We start from the raw sequence: 21,438 nt of genomic DNA on the forward strand, positions 1-21,438 counted from the left end.
ACTTTAAAGTCAGAATTCTGAGAATTAAGTCAGAATCCTGTCAGAACAGAATTAAAGTCAGAACTTTCAAGTCAGAATTCTAAGAATAAAGTCAGAATTCTGTCTTTAAAGTCAGAATTCCCAATTTCTGACTTTAAAGTCAGAATTCCCAATTTCTGACTTTAAACTCAGAATTCTGACTTTATTCTCAGAATTCTAACTTTATTCTCAGAAATCTGACTTTAAAGAAATTCTGAGAATAAAGTCAGAATTCTGACTTCAAAGTCAAATTAAATGCGGCCAGGCGCCACGATGCCCAAAATTTCAAATTAAAGCAAAAGTATCATTACTGACTTTAAAGTCAGAATTCTGAGAATAAAGTCAGAATTCCGACTTTAAAGTCAGAATTCTGAGAATAAAGTCAGGATTCCGACTTTAAAGTCAGAATTCTGAGAATAAAGTCAGAATTCTGAGTTTAAAGTCAGAAATTGGGAATTCTGACTTCAGAAATCTGAGAATAAAGTCAGAATTCTGAGTTTAAGGTCAGAATTCCGACTTTAAAGTCAGAATTCTGAGAATAAAGTCAGAATTCTGAGTTTAAAGTCAGAAATTGGGAATTCTGACTTTAAAGTCAGAATTCTGACTTTATTCTCAGATTTCTGAAGTCAGAATTCCCAATTTCTGACTTTAAACTCAGAATTCTGACTTTATTCTCAGAATTCTAACTTTAAAGTCGGAATTCTGACTTTATTCTCAGAATTCTGACTTTAAAGTCATTCTGACATTATTCTCAGAATTCTGACTTTAAAGTCGGATTTCTGACTTTAAAGTCATAATTCCGAGAAAAAAAGTCAGAATCCTGTCACCCCTCGTTTTATTTCTTCACTGGCCCTAATCCTCTTCCGTGCATTGTTTCAATTCAACTGCACCAAATAAAATATTATCGATGTCTGTATCCGTCTTTCGAATTATTAATGTATTAATAATATGTAAAATTAAACATGTTGCTATTTAAGTTATTTAATCATTTTAAATTATAAATTAATATAGTACATGAATCTACTTTTATCATCAAGAATTCATGATTAATTAGCATTATTTGTTAAATTTTAAATTTATCTGTCTTAAATTTGTCGTAAAAATATAGAATTGGAGATATTTGTTTTGGATGGAAGTTTTAATAAAAAATAATAAAAATGTAGTTCCTGAATCGAAATACACACAAATCTAAGAAATTAATGATTATGAGTGGTTTGCTTATTTCAATTGAACAAAATCATGATAAAAGTAAACACATTTAGTTAATTATTACTTTTGCCAGCCTTCTAAAAATTACATTTGCAAAGTTGTACACACCTGTTTTTGAATTGACATTTAAATATGTAGCTGTGATCATTTTTCTCAATTCCTTTTGAATTGTACATGCGACCTACAGCATTTAAGTAAAAATATAGAATTGGAGCTTGGCTCCCTAGCATAACCGCCGTATTCTGCTCCGTAATACCCCAGGCGCTGCCCTCATCAACTTGACCGACCGCAGCTGTTATTTGCTTTCATTGTTTTTTCCTTGGCCTCAAATAATCTGAATTTGCCAGTTAAAGGCGGAAAATTACAGCAATTGTTTCTCCGTGCAAAATATGCTTCTGCGTATACCGTGTTGCACAGGATGTCCGTTGTTGAGCCAGGAAAGCAAGGATGTGGGGTACGGAGTTGGTTCTTTATTGGCAAGATCTTGGGTTGTTTCATGGCGGTCAATACACAAGGCACGGAGCAGATGAAACTACAGCTTCTGTCTCCAGGTCATCTTATTTTATACTGCCCGGAAAGGCGGGAACTTGTCACATGACTATTTCGTACCTGAGTGTGGGGGGCATCACCCCCCTGTGTGTGTTCATCCAGTTGTGTGTGTTGTAAACGTGTTCTGATTGAGCAGTTATGTTTACATAAAATAATAAAAGAATTGTACATATATGAGCATCACATTGTACAGAGATTGTCTCCCCTAATAGAACATGTACACATTGATGTTGCTCCCTCTTCAACCGTGTCTGCGTGTGTGCTCAACATGTTTTATTTTAAAGACATTGTTTTGGACTTCTTTTCACCGCCCGTGTAAACAGCCTTGATAAGCCGTCGGCTTCATGGCATGTTTTTAACCAAAAGCTCGCAAATGAGCCCATCTGGCACTTGTTCAAATGCTGGACCGGCATCGCTGCAAAAAAAAATCCAGACTATAACGACGGTGTGGTGCGAGGCTTGCAGCTTGAATTCCAACTGTCAGCATGCTCATCAAACTTTCATGAACGTACGTAACTTTGAAGCCGATTGCTTGCTCGTCTTTGCTCGACAGTCGAAGTAGCTCTTGCGCTCAAGTTCACACCTTGTTCACAAAACATGCATGAATTGAAAAGTCGGCGTGCCCTCCAAGAACACCCTGAATGCCCAGAACCTTTAAAGCGTGGCGTGTTCCATTGTGATGCCACCTCTTCAAAGTGTCTGCTGACATTTGCCTCCCATGCTTGTCAGCAGCAAAAGAATTGTGCTTGCAAAGTCAGACAGAAGAGATGCCTTAAAGTACCCGGAGGACTCGTGTGCGATGCGCAGTGTGTTAGCGTCTTTGTCTGTCTTCAATCGTGAATATTGAAGCCTGTGGATGTGTCCAAGTGATAAGCAAGCTTCCAAATGGCTTAAAAGCTTAGGACAATGTCAGCGGAATGTTGTTGCACCCCCCCCGCCAGCATAAAATCTGAAAAAAAAGATCCACTGCATTTATTTGTTGAGAGGGCTAAAAGATGAGCCATATTAGTGCTCCTCTTGAACAGCTTGCGGGCGTCACACGTTCAATGGCGCTTCCCACGGACGCACCTTATTCGAGAAGCTGCCTGGCCATATTGCCAGAAAGACCAACAACTTTCACTTTGCGGCCAGGGCTTGTATGAAACTTTGAATGAGACGTTCAATGTTGACGGTGGACCAGCTCAATGGCCTAGTAGTAGAGTGTCCGCCCTGAGACTGGAAGGTTGTGGGTTCAAACCCCGGCCGGGTCATACCAAAGATTATAAAAATGAAACCCACTGCCTCCCTGCTTGGCATTCAGCATTAAGGGTTGGAATTGGGGGGTTAGATCACCAAAAGATTTCCAAGTGCGGCACTGCTGCTGCTCACTGCTCCCCTCTCCCCCAGGGGATGGATCAAAATCACATGGGGATGGGTTAAATGCAGAGGACAAATTTGTGTGACGATGATCATTGGGACTTTTCAAGCAAAATGTTCCCATTTCAAATGTGAAGCACATTCATTTTCACATTAAAATTCCCATTTTGAGCTCCTTCTTGTACGTCTTGAGCAATTTTGTAAATGTTGAACTTGCTCTGGAGATTTTCTTTCCCCAATTTTTACAAGCACATGAAGAAATGTTTGACATTTTGATTAACATTACACGTCGACATATTGCCGCCTGCCCCAAGGGCTTCCGATATTCTGCGTCACAATTTTGACAGCAAACCCTGGCTCATGAATTGCCACGATCCTCCAGAATGATGGGTCTTCGCTTGAACTTCTCAGGCCAGTGAGTGTAGTAATGTTGCCCCTTCCTGTGTAACCCTATTTAATCGCCGTGTGCGCGCGTAGGCGTGGCTGCGATGTGATTGCACTTTAACTCGATTGAATTTGATGGGCGAGGAGCCAGACCTTACAAAGGACCGTGTGTGTGTGTGTTTGTGTGTGTGTGCGCCCGTGCATCCTCGTCTTTATTTTCACATTAAGACAAAGAGATACCCACAGCTCCAAAAAAATCATTTGACACTGCGATTTATTCTTCTTCCGCCATTTCGGACACAATATATACATACAAGCACGATCAACTGTTTACACCTGAGCATTCACAGCAAAAACACTGTACACGTTGAAGAAAAACATCTTGGAGAATACATTCACATTGCAGAACTACTTTGAAAAAAGGCCACCCAAGAAGAACAACATCCAGGTCAGGTCACAGCTTCTTTATCCATCTGCTTTCCAAGGACACGTTGACCCGCCCAAGTGACGGACGGCATCGACACGCTACGCCAATTTCGGCTTACTGACGCTTAAGCGTCTTCTAACAGCGGGCGGGCTTGACCCCACGGCTTACCTTGTAATACCGAATCTGTCCACAAGAGCACACAGTAGTAAGCCATGCCATGACTGCAGCGCGTGATAAATTCATATGCAACACAACGCAAGCAGAGCAGTTGACACACAAACTAAAACGTACCAAAACCTTTGTTTGCTTTGTCGGATAACGCGCGCGAGGCCGTCCGTATGTCTTGTCTCCAAGTAGCCTTTGCACGACACGAGCCGGTTCTTGTGCACCGACCGCCCTCGGCAAGGTCTGTAGGATGACACCAAATCAACCATTTCAGTGTTCACCAAAGAAAATACGAAAACTACGCCTGCGCACTCTGAGCCCACTCCCCAATTTCACGTCAAGCGCATTTTCTGCCATTAGACGTTACAATGCTAGCTACATGTTAGCGTTGCATTCTCGGCGGATTTAACATATCTGGCGTTAAGACAGGCATACTTGAAATTGCAATTTTCTGGTTGCGTTGCATCATGGCTACGGTTTAGCATTTGTAATTTTGACAGATATCTTTGGAGGCATTACTCTCGGGAGGTTCTAGCACGAGACAAGAGTGTCAGTGGATCCTCAAGAAAGCCCCGTAGTCATCCTTGTGTCCTAATAACACATTATTGCAATGCTAGGTGGCTACATGTTTGTCATTTGAAGATGTTTTGAAAGATTTTGGATTCCAAGGCAGATGAACATTTTCAGCATTAGACAGGGTTTATGTCGATCCTTAAGAAATATGTTTCTGAATGATCCATGTTAGCCCATCTGGTGGTTGCATCACACATTTGACATTGCAATGCTAGGTGTGTGTACGTGTTTGACGAGCCCTTTTGGAGGGGTTTGCCTTTTTAGACGTATCTTAAAAACACTTTTGATATTGAGAATAAACAGAGCATACGACATTGTGAATGTTTTTTTTAGGATTTTACATTTGTGACAGCATTAAGGTATCTGTCATTTGGATGTCTGAGGATCCTTAAAAAAAGTCCTCATCTGGATTTATTTTCCTCAATTATCCTTGAAACAGTTCAAAGGACCTAAAAGAAGCCTAGTGATTTTTTTTATTAGTATAGCTCAAGTAGATCTTGGTGTTAATTTCACAATATCAACAAATTATTGGGTGAGTACGGCCCGCCCTGTGTTCACATTACTGAAGGCGAGGTCTTCAACTTGATCACAGTGGCCTTAAATAAGACTTTGGCTCATACCCTGGTTGGATGATACAGGAAGTCAAACATTTGCAAGGGCGCATTTGAAGGAATCTTGAGTGCAGTCGGTTATTTTGCGTGTTTTCACGTTTGCCTACTCCAAAGAAAAGTGACGGCTCCATTGACGGGTGGCCATGTGAGGTTTCAGCGTTGTGGTCGTGCTATTCTTTGACGTGGCTGGGCGCGCCGTGCTCAGTGCGTCCGCCCGCTTCAGTGGCGGCTCTCAGCCTGCTCGCTCTTTTCATTGTCCACAAGGCCCACGTCCTCCACTGGGGTGAGCGTGGCCTGGTGCTGGTCTGCTGCCACTTTGCCGTTGGCTGCCAGGGCATGCCACTCTTCAGGGTTGCAGACGGGTGTGGGTGGCTTGGCGCAAGCTTCGGTGAGCTGGGGTGGCCGCTGGGCCACATGGTTGAGCAGGATAGCCACCTTGGTGTTGGGCGTGTTGCTGTACGTATGGCGGTATTCCTCCTCGATGTTTCGGCCCAGTTTCCAGCGCTTCCACTTCTTGGTCACTTCCGACTGAACCTGTGCATGTGTGCGTTAGCCAGGGTGCCAAAACTGGACGCATCGAGGACAGAGCAGGGATAACTTACTTCTTTGTTGACAAAGCAGTACAAAATGGCCACCAGGAGGCCCTAGATAGACAACAAGGACATTTGTCAATGAAATGTCAACTTGAGATCCATCCACATCTGGTCGGGATTTTGGCCTAACCATAACCCACTCCCCACTCTGAGGTGCTAGCGTACCTGGAATGAGGAGAAGAAGAGGTCAATGACCAGCTTGGTGAGACGCAAACCGATGGCAGTCTCTGTTGCCTCGTCCGTGACGTAAATAAAAACCACCTGGTGGATGCCCAGCAGAGGGATGAGGGTGAGCGTCGACTTGGCCAACCTGCAACGGAGGAGCACCACACGGTCACGTGCAAGCTTTTCCAAAGTGTCTTCCAATTGGTGCTCACCTGAACTTGTAGTCGCTGTATCTCATTTGATGCGCTCTCAGTTTGGACACCAGGATTTGGATGATGTGGATGAAGATCAGGAGGTTGATCTGCGCGAGATACGCACAGTGCGCGAGGAGCACATTGTACCACATGTTTCTTTCCGCAAATGTCCCTGCTGCACTATCACGAAGTCAAGTGTCATTTGTGCACGCTCTCTGATCTCTTGCGATGTGACCTTTACCATGTTGAGTAACTTGTTAGCGCCACACATAGCACGGCTTCGATGGTTTCGTCGCAGTGCTGCCTATAGAGTCATCGTTCAAACAAACATAAGGCATCGGTCTCCGGTAACGTCCGACGGGATTGGGATCAAGGGGGAAGAACTGAAATGGGAGCTGGGCCGCTGGTCGCCACGTCCACGCAAACACAGAAATTCCTGTGCAGTTCAGCCCACTTAACGACACGATTAATGCTTGGAAAAAGAGCGAGATGTGTGTGCGCACGCGTGCATGTCTCTGACGGGCCTGACAGAGTCGTGACAAATGGCACTTACATAAACGCTTGCAGATGACCTTTGAAGGAAAAATTCTGAAGGAATCGTCGAGATTTTCCACTACAACTCTTTGAAAATGTTTTTTGGGACACTCTGTATTTACGGCACGTTATCGATTGTCGAAGGGGAGTGCTGAAGAAACGTAAAATATGATTGATCAGTTTGGACAAATGGTTTCCTTGTTGCTATGACACACTTTCCATCGCGATGTGCAAGTTCATTTTTTCCAATTTGCCATCTTCCAAGAATTGGTGAAAATGCAAAATGTGTCTCACGGCTGCGCTTCCAGTTGTGTGTGACTGGAGGTTGCGCGTGAGAATTACCACAACTGCCAGCAGTATGGGCGAACGGATGATCCACCAGTAGTTCATGTTGATATTCTGGCCCCAGCACCTGGAAAAGAGCCACGGCATGATCAGCGCTCGTTCGCTCGCCTAAATGTTGCGTGAGATCTGAATAAGCTCCCTGGCATGCCTTCCAAAGCGCTTTAACATAATTGCCATATTTGGCTGTTCATGACACAGCGTGAGGAGCGCTCTAATGAGGCGTTAGATTTATCGTCAACATTGACTTTGTTTGGGAGCAAGGCAATCTGCCCGCCTGCCATCCCGTTAGTGCTTTGCTTGTTATTCCCCATCATCTGAGCTAAACTCACGACTGTGGCACTCTTTCCATTCAAGTCGAAATGATTGATTTTGCAGATTTAGTTGAGCTTCTCAAAGATAGCTGAAACCATGCTAAGTTTGATTTGACTTTAGTTCATTGTAGTTTTGTCAGAGGAATTCATTGTTTGATTGAAACCTCTTTGTTTGGCTTTGTTGAAGTTAGCTTTGAATAGTCAATTAATCTTCGTGCCATTAAAATGAGCTGAATCTGTTTTTGTTTAATTCCTTTCTCTTGGTCTTGTTGGGATCGTCTTTAGTTGGGGTCATTTTGAATGCTTTGCTCCAAAGATCATAATTGAGTTGAGTTTTGAGCTTTGAGTTCTCTGCTCTTAAATCCATTTTATTTAGTGAATGCAAAGTCCCTAAGCCAAACAGTTTTGCCTACTGGTCTGCTGTATGGAGGGTGACTAACCCTCCTTTAAGTCTGTGGAGAGGACAAGCTTCTATGATGTGTTCCATGGTTTGCTCTTCTCCACAGGCACACAGTGGGATGGGGCTACTGCCCCATTTGTGAAGGCTGACCAAGCAGGCGCCATGTCGAGTCCTGAAACAATTGAGTGTGGACCACTGTCTTCTTGGGAGGTTGGTGCCGGGGACCTGTTGGGGTCTGGTACCAAATGTTTGTTTGGGACCTGGTTGGACTCTCATTCCGTTTTCCACGCCAACTGGATGGTGAAGTCGGTTGGTGGGATGTTCTTCCAAATTGGTCGTCTGGATGGGAGTCGAGCAGTGGGTGGGTTGTAGTTATCTATTGATTGGGAGATGGGGAGAGTCTTTGATCTTCAATCAATCAATCAATCAATCAAGTCAAGTTTATATAGCCCTAAATCACAAGCAGTCTCAAAGGGCTCTGTCCTCTGCATTTAACCCATCCCCGTGTGATTTTGATCCATCCCCTGGGGGAGAGGGGAGCAGTGAGCAGCAGCGGCGCCGCGCTCGGGAATCATTTTGGTGATGTAACCCCCCAATTCCAACCCTTAATGCTGAGTGCCAAGCAGGGAGGCAATGGGTTCCATTTTTATAGTCTTTGGTATGACCCGGCCGGGGTTTGAACCCACAACCTTCCAGTCTCAGGGCGGACACTCTACTACTAGGCCACTGAGCTGGTCATAATAAACAAAATCTTTTGAACGGGCTGCTTCTTACCGGATATGTATGTGTGTGGGCGGGGAATGTTTGATAGGACAGGAAGCCAGGCGAGTGGTGTTGAGCGGACAGTCCCGGTTATGGTCCTCATGGTTGTGTTGAGCTGGATGTCCACATGGTGTGTATGGAGGGACCTCGACCAGACAGGGGCACAATATTCAGCTGCAGAATATGCAAAAGGGCCAGTGCTGAGGTGCGCAGTGTGGAGGCTGCTGCCCCGCATTTTGCACCGGCGAGTTTGCAGAGCAGGTTGTTCATTGATTTAACTTTGGCTGCCGTCCGTTTTAGGTGTTCTTTGAAAGATAAGGTCCGGTCAAGGGTCATTCCAAGGTAGGTTGGGTTGGGGGCATGCTTCAGCTTGAGTCCACCCAGATAGATGTTAGTTCTCTGGCGGCTCTTGCATTATGGAGATGGAATACGCTGAATACAGTCTTTGCTGGGCTTGTCTTTAGGTGCCAGATTTTGCAGAGCTGGTCCGGTTTAGCAAGATCTTCAGTGAGCACCCGTTCCAGTTGATCGAAGTCTGGTGCTTGAAATGCCAGACAGATGTCATTGGCATAGAGGAATTTCCGGGATTTGGTGGTGTGTCGGTTATTTGTGCAGAGGTTGAACAGCGTTGGAGCTAGAACTGAGCCTTGTGGCAGCCCATTTGTCTGCCTCCTCCATGCACTCGTGTTCTGACCGAGGTGAACTCTGAACCTTCTGTTTGTCAGCAGAGTATGTATTATTGCCGTTGCCCAGGCAGGGAGCGCTTTTCAAGTCAAAGTCAAAGTCAAAGTCCGCTTTATTGTCAATTTCTCCACATGCCAGGCACACAAAGAGATCGAAATTACGTTCCCCACCGTCCCACGGTGACTAGACAGTACACAACACTCGCACCAAATAGCACAAAGAGTAAAAACGAACAGACAAGAGCAACGAAGAAGTAATAAGTGCCCGGTCCGCTCGATAGCACGCCAGCCGCTCCAGTAGCACAGAAGAGTCCGGTGTCCAGCGACCGGACAGTCGCCAGAAGAATGGAAGACACGGCCGGGCGAGTTGGGCACGCCGCTAGCCTGGCCCGGACGCCTCCGCGCTTCCCCCTCTTCTGCCTCCTCGCACACCGCTTCCGACGCTGCTGGTCCGGGGAAGGAGTAGCAGACGAGTCCAGCGATGATGCAGGCATTGTAGTCCCAGTGACTTTAATGTCCCCGCACCAAAGTCCGAAACGCCGCAAAACTCGCTTTCGCCGACGTCGAGCAGAACCTGCTTGCTGTACTCGTAGCGCTACGTGGTGCGATCAGACAAACACATAAAACTGTCTGACAAACACTCATTAAATGAACAAAAACACCGATCGGCAGGGACGGAGAGAGGCCGCTGCGTGTGCACGCGCCGCCATCTTGCCATGTGTGTCTTTTGTGAGTTTGAGTAGGCCTTTGTGCCAGACAGTATCATAGGCAGCTGTGAGATCGGGAAACACAGTCTCTGTCTTCAGTCTGCTTTCGAAACCATTTTCTATGAAGGTGAATAGGGCCAGTACTTGTTCTCCTGTGCTGCGGTCCTTGAGGGAAACCTGCTTGATCCACACAGAGAAGTTCCTCTACTCCTGGTGATATACGTTGTAAAATTAGTCGTTCCAAACTTTTGAAGGGAACGCTGAGTAGGGAGATTGGGCGGTAGCTGGCTGGCAGTTTGTGGTCTTTTGGTATGGCAATAACTTTTGCTGTCCGCCATTTCTTTGGGATCGAGTTTGTTTTTACAATCCTAGTGTCAGCCAGGTTTGGGCTCGGGGGCCAAGGTGTTTCATGAACTCTGGAAAGATGTTATCATATCTTGCAGCCTTTCCACATTTCAGGCCCTGCAGGACTTTCTCCAGTTCAGCAACCTCAAAAGACTCAGGAATTCTATCCTCTCTTAGCACTTGTTGGTGTTTCTTTAGCTCAGATGAAACTGCTCTTATGGTGGATTTGTCTTGAGTTACTTTTGCAGTAGCCAGTAGGTGGGAACAACAAAGTTGGGTGTGTCAGATGCTCGGTTTTGGCCGGGGGGCTTTTGTGCAGTTGCTAGACGGCGGATGAGGCTCCAACATTTTCTGCTAGAGTGTGTAAAGTACAGGTCAGCTACGGTCTCCTTCCATTTCCTTCTCTGAGCTGTAATTAGCGATTCAATGAGATGGTCTGCTATCTCAGGGTCCGCTGATGTTTTGTAAGCTTGTAGGAGTACAGCGCTTTCTTCGTCCAGGCAGGGGACGTACAGGGGTCGATAGCCTCGTGGGATGGCTGAGTGGGCAGCTTTGTAGATAGCGCTGCAGAAGCGGTTGTAGGCTTCATCTACAGTGATGATGTGGAGTGGGATGATAACAATACTCCTATCCAGAGTTTCACTGTAATTACTAAGTGTTTGTCCGACAGTTTTACGTGTTCGTCTAGTCTTACCGCGTCGTGCTACAAGTACAGCAGGCAGGTTGCTCGCGCTATATTCTGGCTGTCTGCCGTATGCACGCTTGCTCCATTTTGCTCCTCTTATTTGTCTATTTATTTACTTATTTATTTATTGTTTATTTAGTTAGTTTATTTGCTTATTATTTATTCATCACTCTTGTCTATTGTCTTTACTCTTTGTCTATTTCAGTGGCCAGATCAGTGGCCTAGTAGTAGAATGTCCGCCCTGAGACTGGAAGGTTGTGGGTTCAAACCCCGGCCGGGTCATACCAAAGACTATAAAAATGGAACCCATTGCCTCCCTGCTTGGCACTCAGCATTAAGGGTTGGAATTGGGGGGTTAGATCACCAAAAATGATTCCCGAGCGCGGCGCTGCTGCTCACTGCTCCCCTCTCCCCCAGGGGATGGATCAAAATCACATGGGGATGGGTTAAATGCAGAGGACAGAGCCCTTTGAGACTGCTTGTGATTTAGGGCTATATAAAAACTTGACTTGACTTGACTCTTTGTGCTATTTGCTTGTATGCGATGTGTAATGTGTCTAGTCACCGTGGGACGGTGGGAAACGTAATTTCCATTTCTTTGTGTGTCTTAACATGGGAAGGAATTGACAATTAAGCAGACCTTGACTTTGATCTTCCTTGGGCTGTTAATGACTGGGAGCTGTAGGCCAACACGAGCAAGGGCCGTGACTGTGTGGAAAGTCGTCAAGAATGAGGATCTGAGCAGGATAGGGCGTTCCATTCAAAGAGCTAACCCAACACAGGTCTTCCACCTAGCGGAGTAGTAAGTTCCTCTTTGTTTGAGATCGTGTGTCAGAACAAGGTCATTTCTGGATGCCCAGTCTGAAAGTGCCTCTCCATCACTATCCGCTGCTGGGTGGCCCAGGTGGCTGTTGAAATCTCCCACATAGATGGCAGGGTGGGGTAGTGTAGGTAGGACCTGCAGATCCCAGTTGGCACTAGGGGGCTTGTACACATTGACAATATTGAAACCACCGATAGTTATGGTGTCAGAGAAATGTGTTGTTGTCAAGTGGTTTGCTTCAACTATGTCAGAGCGCACATAAGTGGCTCGTCCATGTTTGGCATGTGGGGTGTAGTACAGGAGGTCAAAGCCTTTGATGGTGAAGCGGCCTACTTCCTCTGTGCCAATGTGAGTCTCTTGGAGGCAGATAACATCAATCGAGTGTTGGAAGGTGAGGACTTCAATAAGGCTTTGCTTGGCTGCAGAAAGGCCTTCGACATTTAGCTGTGGTATTCGAAGGGCAGGTTCCACCGCGAGGTGCTCTTGAGGCTGTTTGCTGTCGGTTTTGGGACTGTGCCTAGGATTCCTTGATTTGGCTCTCGGGTGTCGTCTCTTGGAATTTAGTCTGCTGGTAGGATCAATAGCTTCCCTGGGCAAGCCCGGGTACTGACAGGGGGCGCGACGAGAACGCTGATCCATTGCCCCCCCATCCAATCCATAAACCAATAAATTAAATCCAATTTGATTTATCTGAACGAGGCGAGGATAAAGCAATTCGGAAAATGGATGGATGGATAGATGGATAAAGCTTTACCTTGGCTTGTTTGACCTTGCTTTACTTTTCTTTTCCTTTCTAGGAATCTATTGTAGTGTCGCTTCAAAACAACACAAAGCACAAAATACAATGCGCCAAAACTTACTCGTGATTCTCATAGAGGTACTTAGCAATCACCCAGGGAACGAGGAATAACAACGGCGTACCTGAGAAGAAATGATTGCGACATGATTTTGAGCGCGATTATGCGTCAGACTTCTCCGGTTTGGGTCCAGCTCACCCCAGCCAATGCACAGGTAGATCTGGAAGTAATTCCTCTCTGTAAAGACAGCGATGACCAGCAGGTTGTGGAGGTAGATGCCTTCCACCAGCAGCCAGTAACTGTTGGCCAAGATGCTGTACTGCATCATGACGGCAGCCACGCGACAACTGATTGTTATCTGCCGGGCCAGAGTCAGAGTGCAGTGGCGTTAAATCGCCAGCAATCGTCACAGCAGAGACAACTGCACACCGGCATGCCCTCTGTGACGTGGGAGTATTTGCCCATTTCAGAGGCCGCTCGTGAAGATTGTCAGGACTGACCTCATTGTTGAGCAGCAGGTCTGCGGGTGATGCCGAGCCCCGGGAGAAACCCTGCTCCTCCTGGCTCAGGTCCTGCGATGTGATGTTGGCCTCCATTAGCGCGTCTTTGATGAGGATGGACAAGGCTCTCAGAATGAAGGATGCAAACAGGTTCATGTGGATGTTATTTCTCATGCAGTGTAGCTTCCTGTTGGGTCACATCCGTGGACTTGTTCTACTTTCCATTTGTCCATCTTTCATTCGTTTTCGCCCACCCTCATCAGGGTGATTGAATATTACCTGAAGAAGATGAGAATGCTCAAAGCCAAAACCAGAGCCACCAGTGAGAGCGAGTAGCCCACGGTGTACATAATCCGGATCTGCCCGTAGTACTGCTGCAAATAGCGACACAATCATGTCAGTTTTTGTCATTCTTTTCTTTTGTCTTGGTCTGACACAAATCCCGAAGTAGAGGGACTCAAAATGAGCGCTGGTTGCAATGCTGCCAAACTCGGCCTTACCTGAGCGGGCCCATTGGAGTCGCACTCGCTGGTGTTCTTCGTCGTTAGCCAGCGGCCGTTAGCGTCACACTCCTGGTACACCGAGCCGTGCTGAACTGCTCTGCCAAAGCATACACTTAGTTCAAAGTACTCCGGCTGGTTTCGCCACATTGCCATCGCTTGTACCTTTGCGGTACCAAGGCAGATACCATGGGCACGATACGCCCACCGTTGTGTTGGGCAGTCCGTCGGGCCAGCAGGCGTACTTGTCAAAGGTTCTATTGCACACTGGCACTACAGGCGAGAATAACAAAGATGCGAGATAGCCCAGATGGCCGTGGCTGTTGGCACACATAATACGACAGTACAACGGCGATATTCTGTTGTCATTGCTCACCGGTGCTCGGCGGAGCTTGGCTGTTGTTGTGCTCACACTCGTTCATGTACAACTTCCAGCTCTCGTGCAGCTTATCCATGATGACGGGGGAAGACATCTGTATGGGGGGGGGGGGTCAAGCGATGAGCACATATGCCATACCGTTGACAGAGCCTTTGCGCTTTTATAGCCACCAAAAGGAAATCTTATTAGCTACCACAAAAGCAAGAAAGCCTTCTCGCTGTGATGTAGCTTAGTTGCACGCAAAAAGGTCAGCATGGCTGAAATCAACAGCTGGCAATCTCGGCTGTGACTCCAGGTCCGTTGACCCACCTGGATGCTGCCGGGGACCAGGAGCATTGTGGAAAGCAGGAAGAGCTGCGACATGCCGTTTTCAAAGGCAGCGTCAAATTTGTCTCATGGGGGGGGGGGGGGCACTTATCTGGGCCGGCCGCACAACCTGGACACACATACATTGGCATTGTAAGAGGAAGGAGGAAGCGTGCTACAGCCACATTGAAGGAAGCTTCGCCGGCTGCTCAGCTGCTCTCTACTCAAGGAGCCGTCCCATTTCCATCCCGGCAAGAGTGTGAAGCGGGAGAACGGACCAAATCTGAAACGTTTCTGCAAAAACCACTTTGGACGTGGAAACATTTTTGGCCAAAACGTTTCAAATTTCATTCGGTTCTGGTCCTTGCGGGCGGACAGATGCGTGTAGTCGAGACCTACAATTCTCAGCTGTGCTTTGTTCAAACATTCTAAACAAAGGCTTGAAAATGTGCGACGGCATGGTAGCGAGACCTCAGATAGCATCTGTCCGTTTCCCTAATGGACCGTACGGAGTAATGAGCCATCGGAAGCATTGGCTGATTACCTCTGGCGCCAACGGGCATCGGATCAACTCCAGTTGCCACGTCGTCGTCAGGTATGTGCAGAATGAAGTTTGGAGGGGATGAGTTTTGCTTTTTCTTTGGCTTTTCTCAAAGCCAGAATAATGTCGAAGAAGAATAATGTCCAACAATAAGAATGGCACTTGTGTCTCAAAACATCCTTCCCCGGCCGAGTTGTGTGAGTGCCAATGGGCCTAATAAGTATTTATGGCTTTTTTCTATGTGGATGAAAAATTCATCTTTGATGAAGAAAGACAAAGCCCCGATGAATAATGTGGGACGTCATGACCATCGTCCATGCAGCATACTATATGACACGATGGCTCAGATATGAGCAGAGGATGCGGGGCAGCCGTTGGCTGCCACTGGAGTCCGGCAAGCAGGATGATTAGGGTGTTATAACATGTCCTAGTAATACTGTGTCACGTTAGTGTGGTTTCCATTTGTCACTAACAAGCAAACGACATCTACGACTGGATGGATTTATGCTGCTTCCCCTTCAAGACACGCAGTCACTCCAAAGGATCACCATCCATCCATCCATTTTCTGAACCGCTTAGTCCCCACGGGGGTCGCGGGCGTGCTGGAGCCTATCCCAGCCGTCATCGGGCAGTAGGCGGGAGACACCTTGAACTGGTTGCCAACCAATCGCAGGGCACACAGAGACGAACAACCATTCGCACTCGCACTCACACCTAGGGACAATTTGGAGTGCTCAATCGGCTTATCAAGCATGTTTTTGGGATGTGGGAGGAAACCGGAGTGCCCGGAGAAAACCCACGCGGACACGGGGAGAACATGCAAACTCCACACAGGGAGGGCCGGAGGTGGAATCGAACCCGCACCCTCCTAACTGTGAGGCGGACGTGCTACCCACTGCTCCACCGAGCCGCCCTTCAAAAGATCACTCTTAATTGAATCGAACAATCAGATACATTAACTTCCATTTCCCCCTCGAAGTCATGCCCATGCAATTTGGATGAAAGTTCAAATTTGACCAGATCTGATGCTAAATTTAACCTTTTTTTGAAATCCGCTTCTATTGCTATTTGCTCGGCATGACCCACTTTCCGCTGTCTTGAAATCTCGTGAAATCTTGTAGGTAGGTTAAAGTTAAAAGATTGTCACACACACATCTGGGTGTGGTGAAATTTATCCTCTGCATTTAACCCATCCACATGTGATTTTGATTCATCCCCTGGGGGAGAGGGGAGCAGTAAGCGGCAGCGGAGTCACTCTCAGGAATCATTTGGTGATATAACCCCCCAATTCCAACCCTTAATGCTGAGTGCCAAGCAGGGAGGCAATGGGTCCCATTTGTTATAGGCTTTGGTATGACCCGGCTGGGGTTTGATCCCACAACCTTCCAGTTTCAGGGCGGACACTCGACCACTGGGCCACTGAGCTAGTTACTCACGGAGGTGGGCAAACTTTGGTGCTCAAGCATCACGTTATTTTTTAATCGCGGCCCACCCGGTGTGGTTTGCACCCGGTGTACTTTGCAAGTGGTGGCAACATGCGTGTGTTGGCGCTTTGGCAGATTTAAACATTTGCTGCATTGTGGAATCAAAACCACCCAGCAAATTTATCCGGCGGAAAATACGGGCACACGTTTTCAGGATAAACTCTGAGCAATTCGGCGGCAAGAGTGCTTTTTTGGTTTTACAGTTCATCTTTTTCCAGAAGAGATCGAGTGTTTGCATGATGCTTTTGGCATTTCAGGCTGCTGCTTTGGTTCGTTTGTTTTTGCAAACTTTCAATGTTGCTGCCGACTGAATGTTTTGAATGGTCAGTCGACATAGCGTTTGCGGAGCGAATCAACTTTTGTCATTAAGTCTTTGCCCTCGTTCTATTCAGCTGCTTGCTGTGTGTGTGTTTCAGCACTGCAGATGTGCTTCAGCTGAAAATGATTTCCCACTTTTTGCCACAAACAAACTTTTGTGAGCCACCTATTCATTTTCACATTGTTTCATTTACCTTGGACTTTTTCAAGTGATGGACACTCAACTTAAGCGATGTGGTGTGAATTCAATTGTTTGTGTGAGTAAAACATACGCTCTTTGTGTGAGTAATACATACGTAACACTTATCATGAGTGAATGCGGGAAATGTTGCTGAGCACGATACTACAAGAGATTCAAGTGCATGTATTATCGGACAATTTGCGTTGGCACTTACTAATGACACAACATTGAACACGTGTAGGGGGATCAAGTCAAGCCCATTCACCATAATAACTATAAAAAAACAGGTTGGAATAGTCCATGAATGGAGAAGCTTTGTTTTCCATCAGATGTTCATGAAATGAATGGCCACTAAAGCAAACATGCAAAACCGTTTTTGTCAAGTGAACGTGCAAAGGCCCATAGAGCCCCCTCCAAAGCTGTTTTTTTCCACAAAAAAAACCCAAAACAACCCACCATAGTACACATGGACTTTGGAGTTTAAAATGCCCCCCTAACCCCCTCCCAACGACTAAAATAAATGTCACTTAAGATATGTCCTGGTAAATTCATAGCAAGAGCAGCAAAATCCACTTGAGAGTTGAATGAGAGACAAACACTTGTGTTGTCACATTGAGGCGATACAGGGTGTATGTTGGTGATCAATGGCTTCCTCGTCGTCATATGTAACAACCACGTAACCTCGGCTGCTGCTGTCATGGCCTAATTTGGTCGCTCCGCCGGCCGGTGCTCTCGCTTGTTGGAATGGGACTTTGACTTTTGGCTGTCCGACGGATGGCCTGCGTCTGGTCTGCCGTGTTTGCAAAATACGTCACAGGCAATATTTAGTCGGTGGGCCGCTATCTTTTTACCGCGCCTTTGGCTTCATGTCGATTTGAAAACGTGTAACTTGTACGCAAAAAAAAAGCTCTCAGTTTCCCAAAAGTTTCCGCTGTAGTGAATCCCATTTTGCCCAAACAATGCGCTAATGAATCACCTTTGGCCAAAAACGCTCGCTGTGGCTGGCAGTTCTGGCCATTATATTTTAAGTAATTTGACCTCCTCAAATCTTTGGTCATCCTTGCATAATAAATAAAGAAATAAAGATAGAATAAAAACAAAGAATTTGACTGATCATGTTGCTGAGCATGAGACAAAGCCACATGTTTAGCGGCGGGCATTAATGGACAGACAACTGCTTTGAGGCAAATTGCTCCCATTTCCTGTTTGGCCAAAAAAAGGACATGAGCGGCGCTTAATCCGCCATCTCAAGTCCAAAAGCAGTAATTCTCCGCGAGGATGCACGTGTACGCTAGGCCATGACCTTGTCCTCCTCCGCTGCTGGGCGCATTATTGATTTGTTTTTATTAAGTCTCTATCAGGGTCACATTAGGCGAATGTGGGTGGCGGACATGATGCGGCCATGTGCTGCCAGCCAGCGTGTGAACAAGCTCAAAGTGGGCGGTGGCTGCCGGGTCATGGCAAGAGGTCGCAGCCGCGCAGCCGTTTAGCATCCGACGTACTTTCAAACACACGTTGTTGGCCTTCTGTTGCTCAACCTTGTTTGCTTAGACAAAAGTTGTGGAAATTGAAATGGGACTGTCACCGTGGCAAAACGGTTCAGAGATCAAACGCTAATTTCCATCTTGGCGCTTTCCAAACTGCTGAGGGCCACTAGGAAGAACTCACTGGCCCTCAGCGCAATTGACAGCTTTGTTTCGCCTCTTGTGTAATGTTTGCAAAAATAATCAGTTGCCCTGAGGCCCCTCAGAGTTGAGCATGGCTCACGCAGCTGACGCTGCTTTGCCTCAACGGACTCAAAGTTTACCCAACGAACGGCCAACTTCTCAGTCACACTCCTAGAAAAGAGAGGCCGCTCGTAGTTGCTTATTTTCCCATGTCCCATGGACTTTGGGTTCATTCATCGCAAGTGACCCAACTTGGACGGCAGAATTAAACAGATGCATTAGTTCAGGTCATAGTGGTGTGCAAACACACGCGTGCGAGTGTGTGTGTGTGTGTGTGTGTGGGGGGGGGGGGGGTATTATGGACTTGGATAGGAACAAAGCAAAAGCGCGGCGGGAGAAAAGCAAAAGCGTGTTGCGCTCGTCACTTTCCAGCACTTTGCTGGAATCGATTTGTGCGCCATAAATGCGCTCTGGGCTTGCAGTGTGCTAAAGAGGAAGTTGAACTCCCAAAAGGGCCCTGTGAATCATGCCGCCCACTCAGCCATACGTGAAACCAAGGCCACCGTTTAAATGGCGCCACGTGCGCGGTCGGCGTGCGAGTGGGCGGCTGGCTCATCAGTCAGCTAATCGCATCAAGCCTCTTGGCTCTCAATTGGGTTGATTGCGCTTTGAGCGAGTTAGTGCGATGGATGCTTCCGTTAACCCAGTGACCTCTTGGCCCCCTCCCACTTGACTCGTCCGCCTGAGCGTCTAAATGCGGCAGTGACTTTGATTTGTGTGGCACGTCTCGCAAAGTGCCAGAGGGGGCCACGGACGGCGAGCTTCCAGCTTTCACTGCACCTGCGTGTATGCCAACCTCACCGTGGCCTACCGCTGTACCTTTGCTTTGTCGCTTCGGTCCCGTGAGATGTGATGCGGTGGTGTCGAAGCATTTTTTTTTAATATGGGGTGTACACCACTTAGTGTCTTGCTTCCCCTGTGCACTGAACTTGGTCACGTCACAATTGCCGTTTTTCTGTGTTTGGCTGCTCTCCAAAGAGAACGCAATCAAGTTGCTCTCTTGTGACATCGTCTGAAGGGATGGGCCGGGCGGAGGCAAAAACCGAGCAAATCCCTCTGAACCTGTCCAAAATCTGAACGCTGGGGTTCAGGGCCCCGTCAGCTTGATGAATGTGAGCGTTTCCCGCTGGAGTGCAAGCGCCGTTTGTTCACACAGGTGGGCGGCAGAAAACTATGCCACCGGCAGCCGTCTGGGCCTCGCTCAAGTGACGGAATGTTCTGGGTTCCGTATCTGCTTCTGTGTCATCTGGTACCACGACAAACTGTGGGCTACAGGGGGGGGATTAGAAATAGGGAATGATTGGCTGGGAACCAACCAACCAAGCAGCACAACTATCGTCATTTTTCTTCCAGTTACTGTATTTGTTTTTATTCTATTGAAGCCAAACCTCATCGATTGCAATGTTAAAATCAGAAAAAGTGAAAGATGCAAGTACAATGTCATCACAAAAACTTGAGCCGCAGCAGACGGATGTTTTTTTTCATCGAAAAAGAACGACGAGTAGAATGGGAAGAGGTTGGAAAGCTTGCTAACTATGCTAAGCTAAGACAAAATGTTGATTAGCAAAGAAGACAAAGTGCTATAGTACAACAGAAGTCTGTTTGGAAGAGCAATAAAGCGGCAGCGAGTCATCAATGCTAAATTCTGGAGAGAAAATCATGATGCCACTGCATAGCGAGGGCACGCATCTGGAAATAACATAGGAATCGCTACCTTGCGGCATCAATCAGCCACGAGAGAAGCAGGTGTCGCTAAGGTTTTGGCACCACATGGCAAATGTTTTCACAGTGAAGTTCCATCTTTGATATGGTGAGAAGGATTTTTGGCCGAGGACTAACATTGGAGCCCCAACAATGGTTTCTGGGCAAAAGTATTGGAACACCTGGCCCTTACAACTGCAGGGAGTGAAAAGTGAAAAACGTTGCTGTGCGGCAAACTCATCGTCAAAGAATTCTGATGGATGACCACCCCATCTTATCTTCTGTCTTGCAAACTTTGGACCGCTGATCAGACAGTAAGAAACACGGCGTTCATGTTTATATTCCAGTTAAAATGCCACTTATCTCCTTCCACACGTGCACTTTTATTAGCCCATCAAGAGCCGGTGGCTAATCGGGTTACCTTCTGGGAAGGGGGCGAGCGCCAGCGGCGCTTGTTTTGAAGAGCTTGCACTCTCCGCTCGAGGTAGATGTAATCAAGTCAAAGGTGATCCGTTTAAGGCGGCATGTGCCCGAATCAAAAGAAATTGTCCCCTTCAAAGGTCTGTGGGTGACACGGGATGTCGATTCTATTCGTTTAGATTCCATTTCATTCGATGGGCGAGCATGAGATGTTTCCCGCACCTCAACAGGAAGAGGTGCTTCCCTTTTTTTCAATTATGAAGAATGTCTACATGCGCATGTGTGTCACATAAGTTTAGAAATATCATTTGTTTTCTCTCATCATGATTGCGATTTAAAAGGCAATCATTTGTTTTGTGCTCAAAGCAATATGGAAACGTGTGGCCTGCCCTTGTTAAGCACCGAACCTATTTGGAGACGATATAAAACCAAAAATGTAATAAGGAGCAAAACCAAAGACGGGTGAGCGGGCCACCGGGCGAGCGGGCCACCGGGTGTGTTTTGCAGCCTGTGCCCTAATTTGACTGGCATTCTGCCACACTGCCATTCCCACTTGATGAATTCAGTTCAGTCTGAAAATGACAAACACGAAAGTTAACAAACCATTTTCCATCATGAAACAAAGTAAATAAAAGGGAAAATTAAAAAGACCTGAAAGCACACCAAAGGAACCATAGCGGAAATGTCCGTCCAATGTTTTCGTCTCATTGTGTGATTTGTGAGCGTTAGCATTTATTGCACCGGT

The 21,438-nt window shown here is 46.8% G+C and overlaps 1 protein-coding gene across 5 annotated transcripts in view; it reads right to left on the reverse strand.

Moving 5' to 3' along the window:
- Positions 1-3,773: 3,773 nt before the first annotated feature.
- gcgra (glucagon receptor a) overlaps positions 3,774-21,438 on the reverse strand; it is a 22,013-nt gene continuing 4,348 nt past the window's right edge. Inside the window, exons 1-14 of one of the 5 annotated variants that reach the window (XM_085933844.1) lie at positions 14,866-18,763; positions 14,325-14,451; positions 14,013-14,109; positions 13,802-13,909; positions 13,637-13,731; positions 13,416-13,510; positions 13,137-13,323; positions 12,835-12,994; positions 12,700-12,760; positions 7,121-7,190; positions 6,263-6,351; positions 6,051-6,195; positions 5,895-5,936; positions 3,774-5,826 (exon numbers count right to left, since the gene is read on the reverse strand). In XM_085933844.1, coding sequence (XP_085789970.1) covers positions 5,512-5,826; positions 5,895-5,936; positions 6,051-6,195; positions 6,263-6,351; positions 7,121-7,190; positions 12,700-12,760; positions 12,835-12,994; positions 13,137-13,323; positions 13,416-13,510; positions 13,637-13,731; positions 13,802-13,909; positions 14,013-14,109; positions 14,325-14,378 — 1,518 coding nt within the window. In that variant the 5' untranslated portion in view covers positions 14,379-14,451; positions 14,866-18,763 and the 3' untranslated portion in view covers positions 3,774-5,511. Of the gene's footprint in view, positions 5,827-5,894; positions 5,937-6,050; positions 6,196-6,262; positions 6,352-7,120; positions 7,191-12,699; positions 12,995-13,136; positions 13,324-13,415; positions 13,511-13,636; positions 13,732-13,801; positions 13,910-14,012; positions 14,110-14,324; positions 14,452-14,865; positions 18,764-21,438 lie in introns of those variants that run through there. The other 4 variants (XM_085933845.1, XM_085933843.1, XM_085933846.1 and 1 more) reach the window with 4 other exon arrangements.

Source organism: Syngnathus leptorhynchus, chromosome 16 (genome assembly GCF_054491065.1).
Source record: "Syngnathus leptorhynchus isolate UIUO chromosome 16, UIUO_Slep, whole genome shotgun sequence".
Taxonomy (NCBI): domain Eukaryota; kingdom Metazoa; phylum Chordata; class Actinopteri; order Syngnathiformes; family Syngnathidae; genus Syngnathus; species Syngnathus leptorhynchus.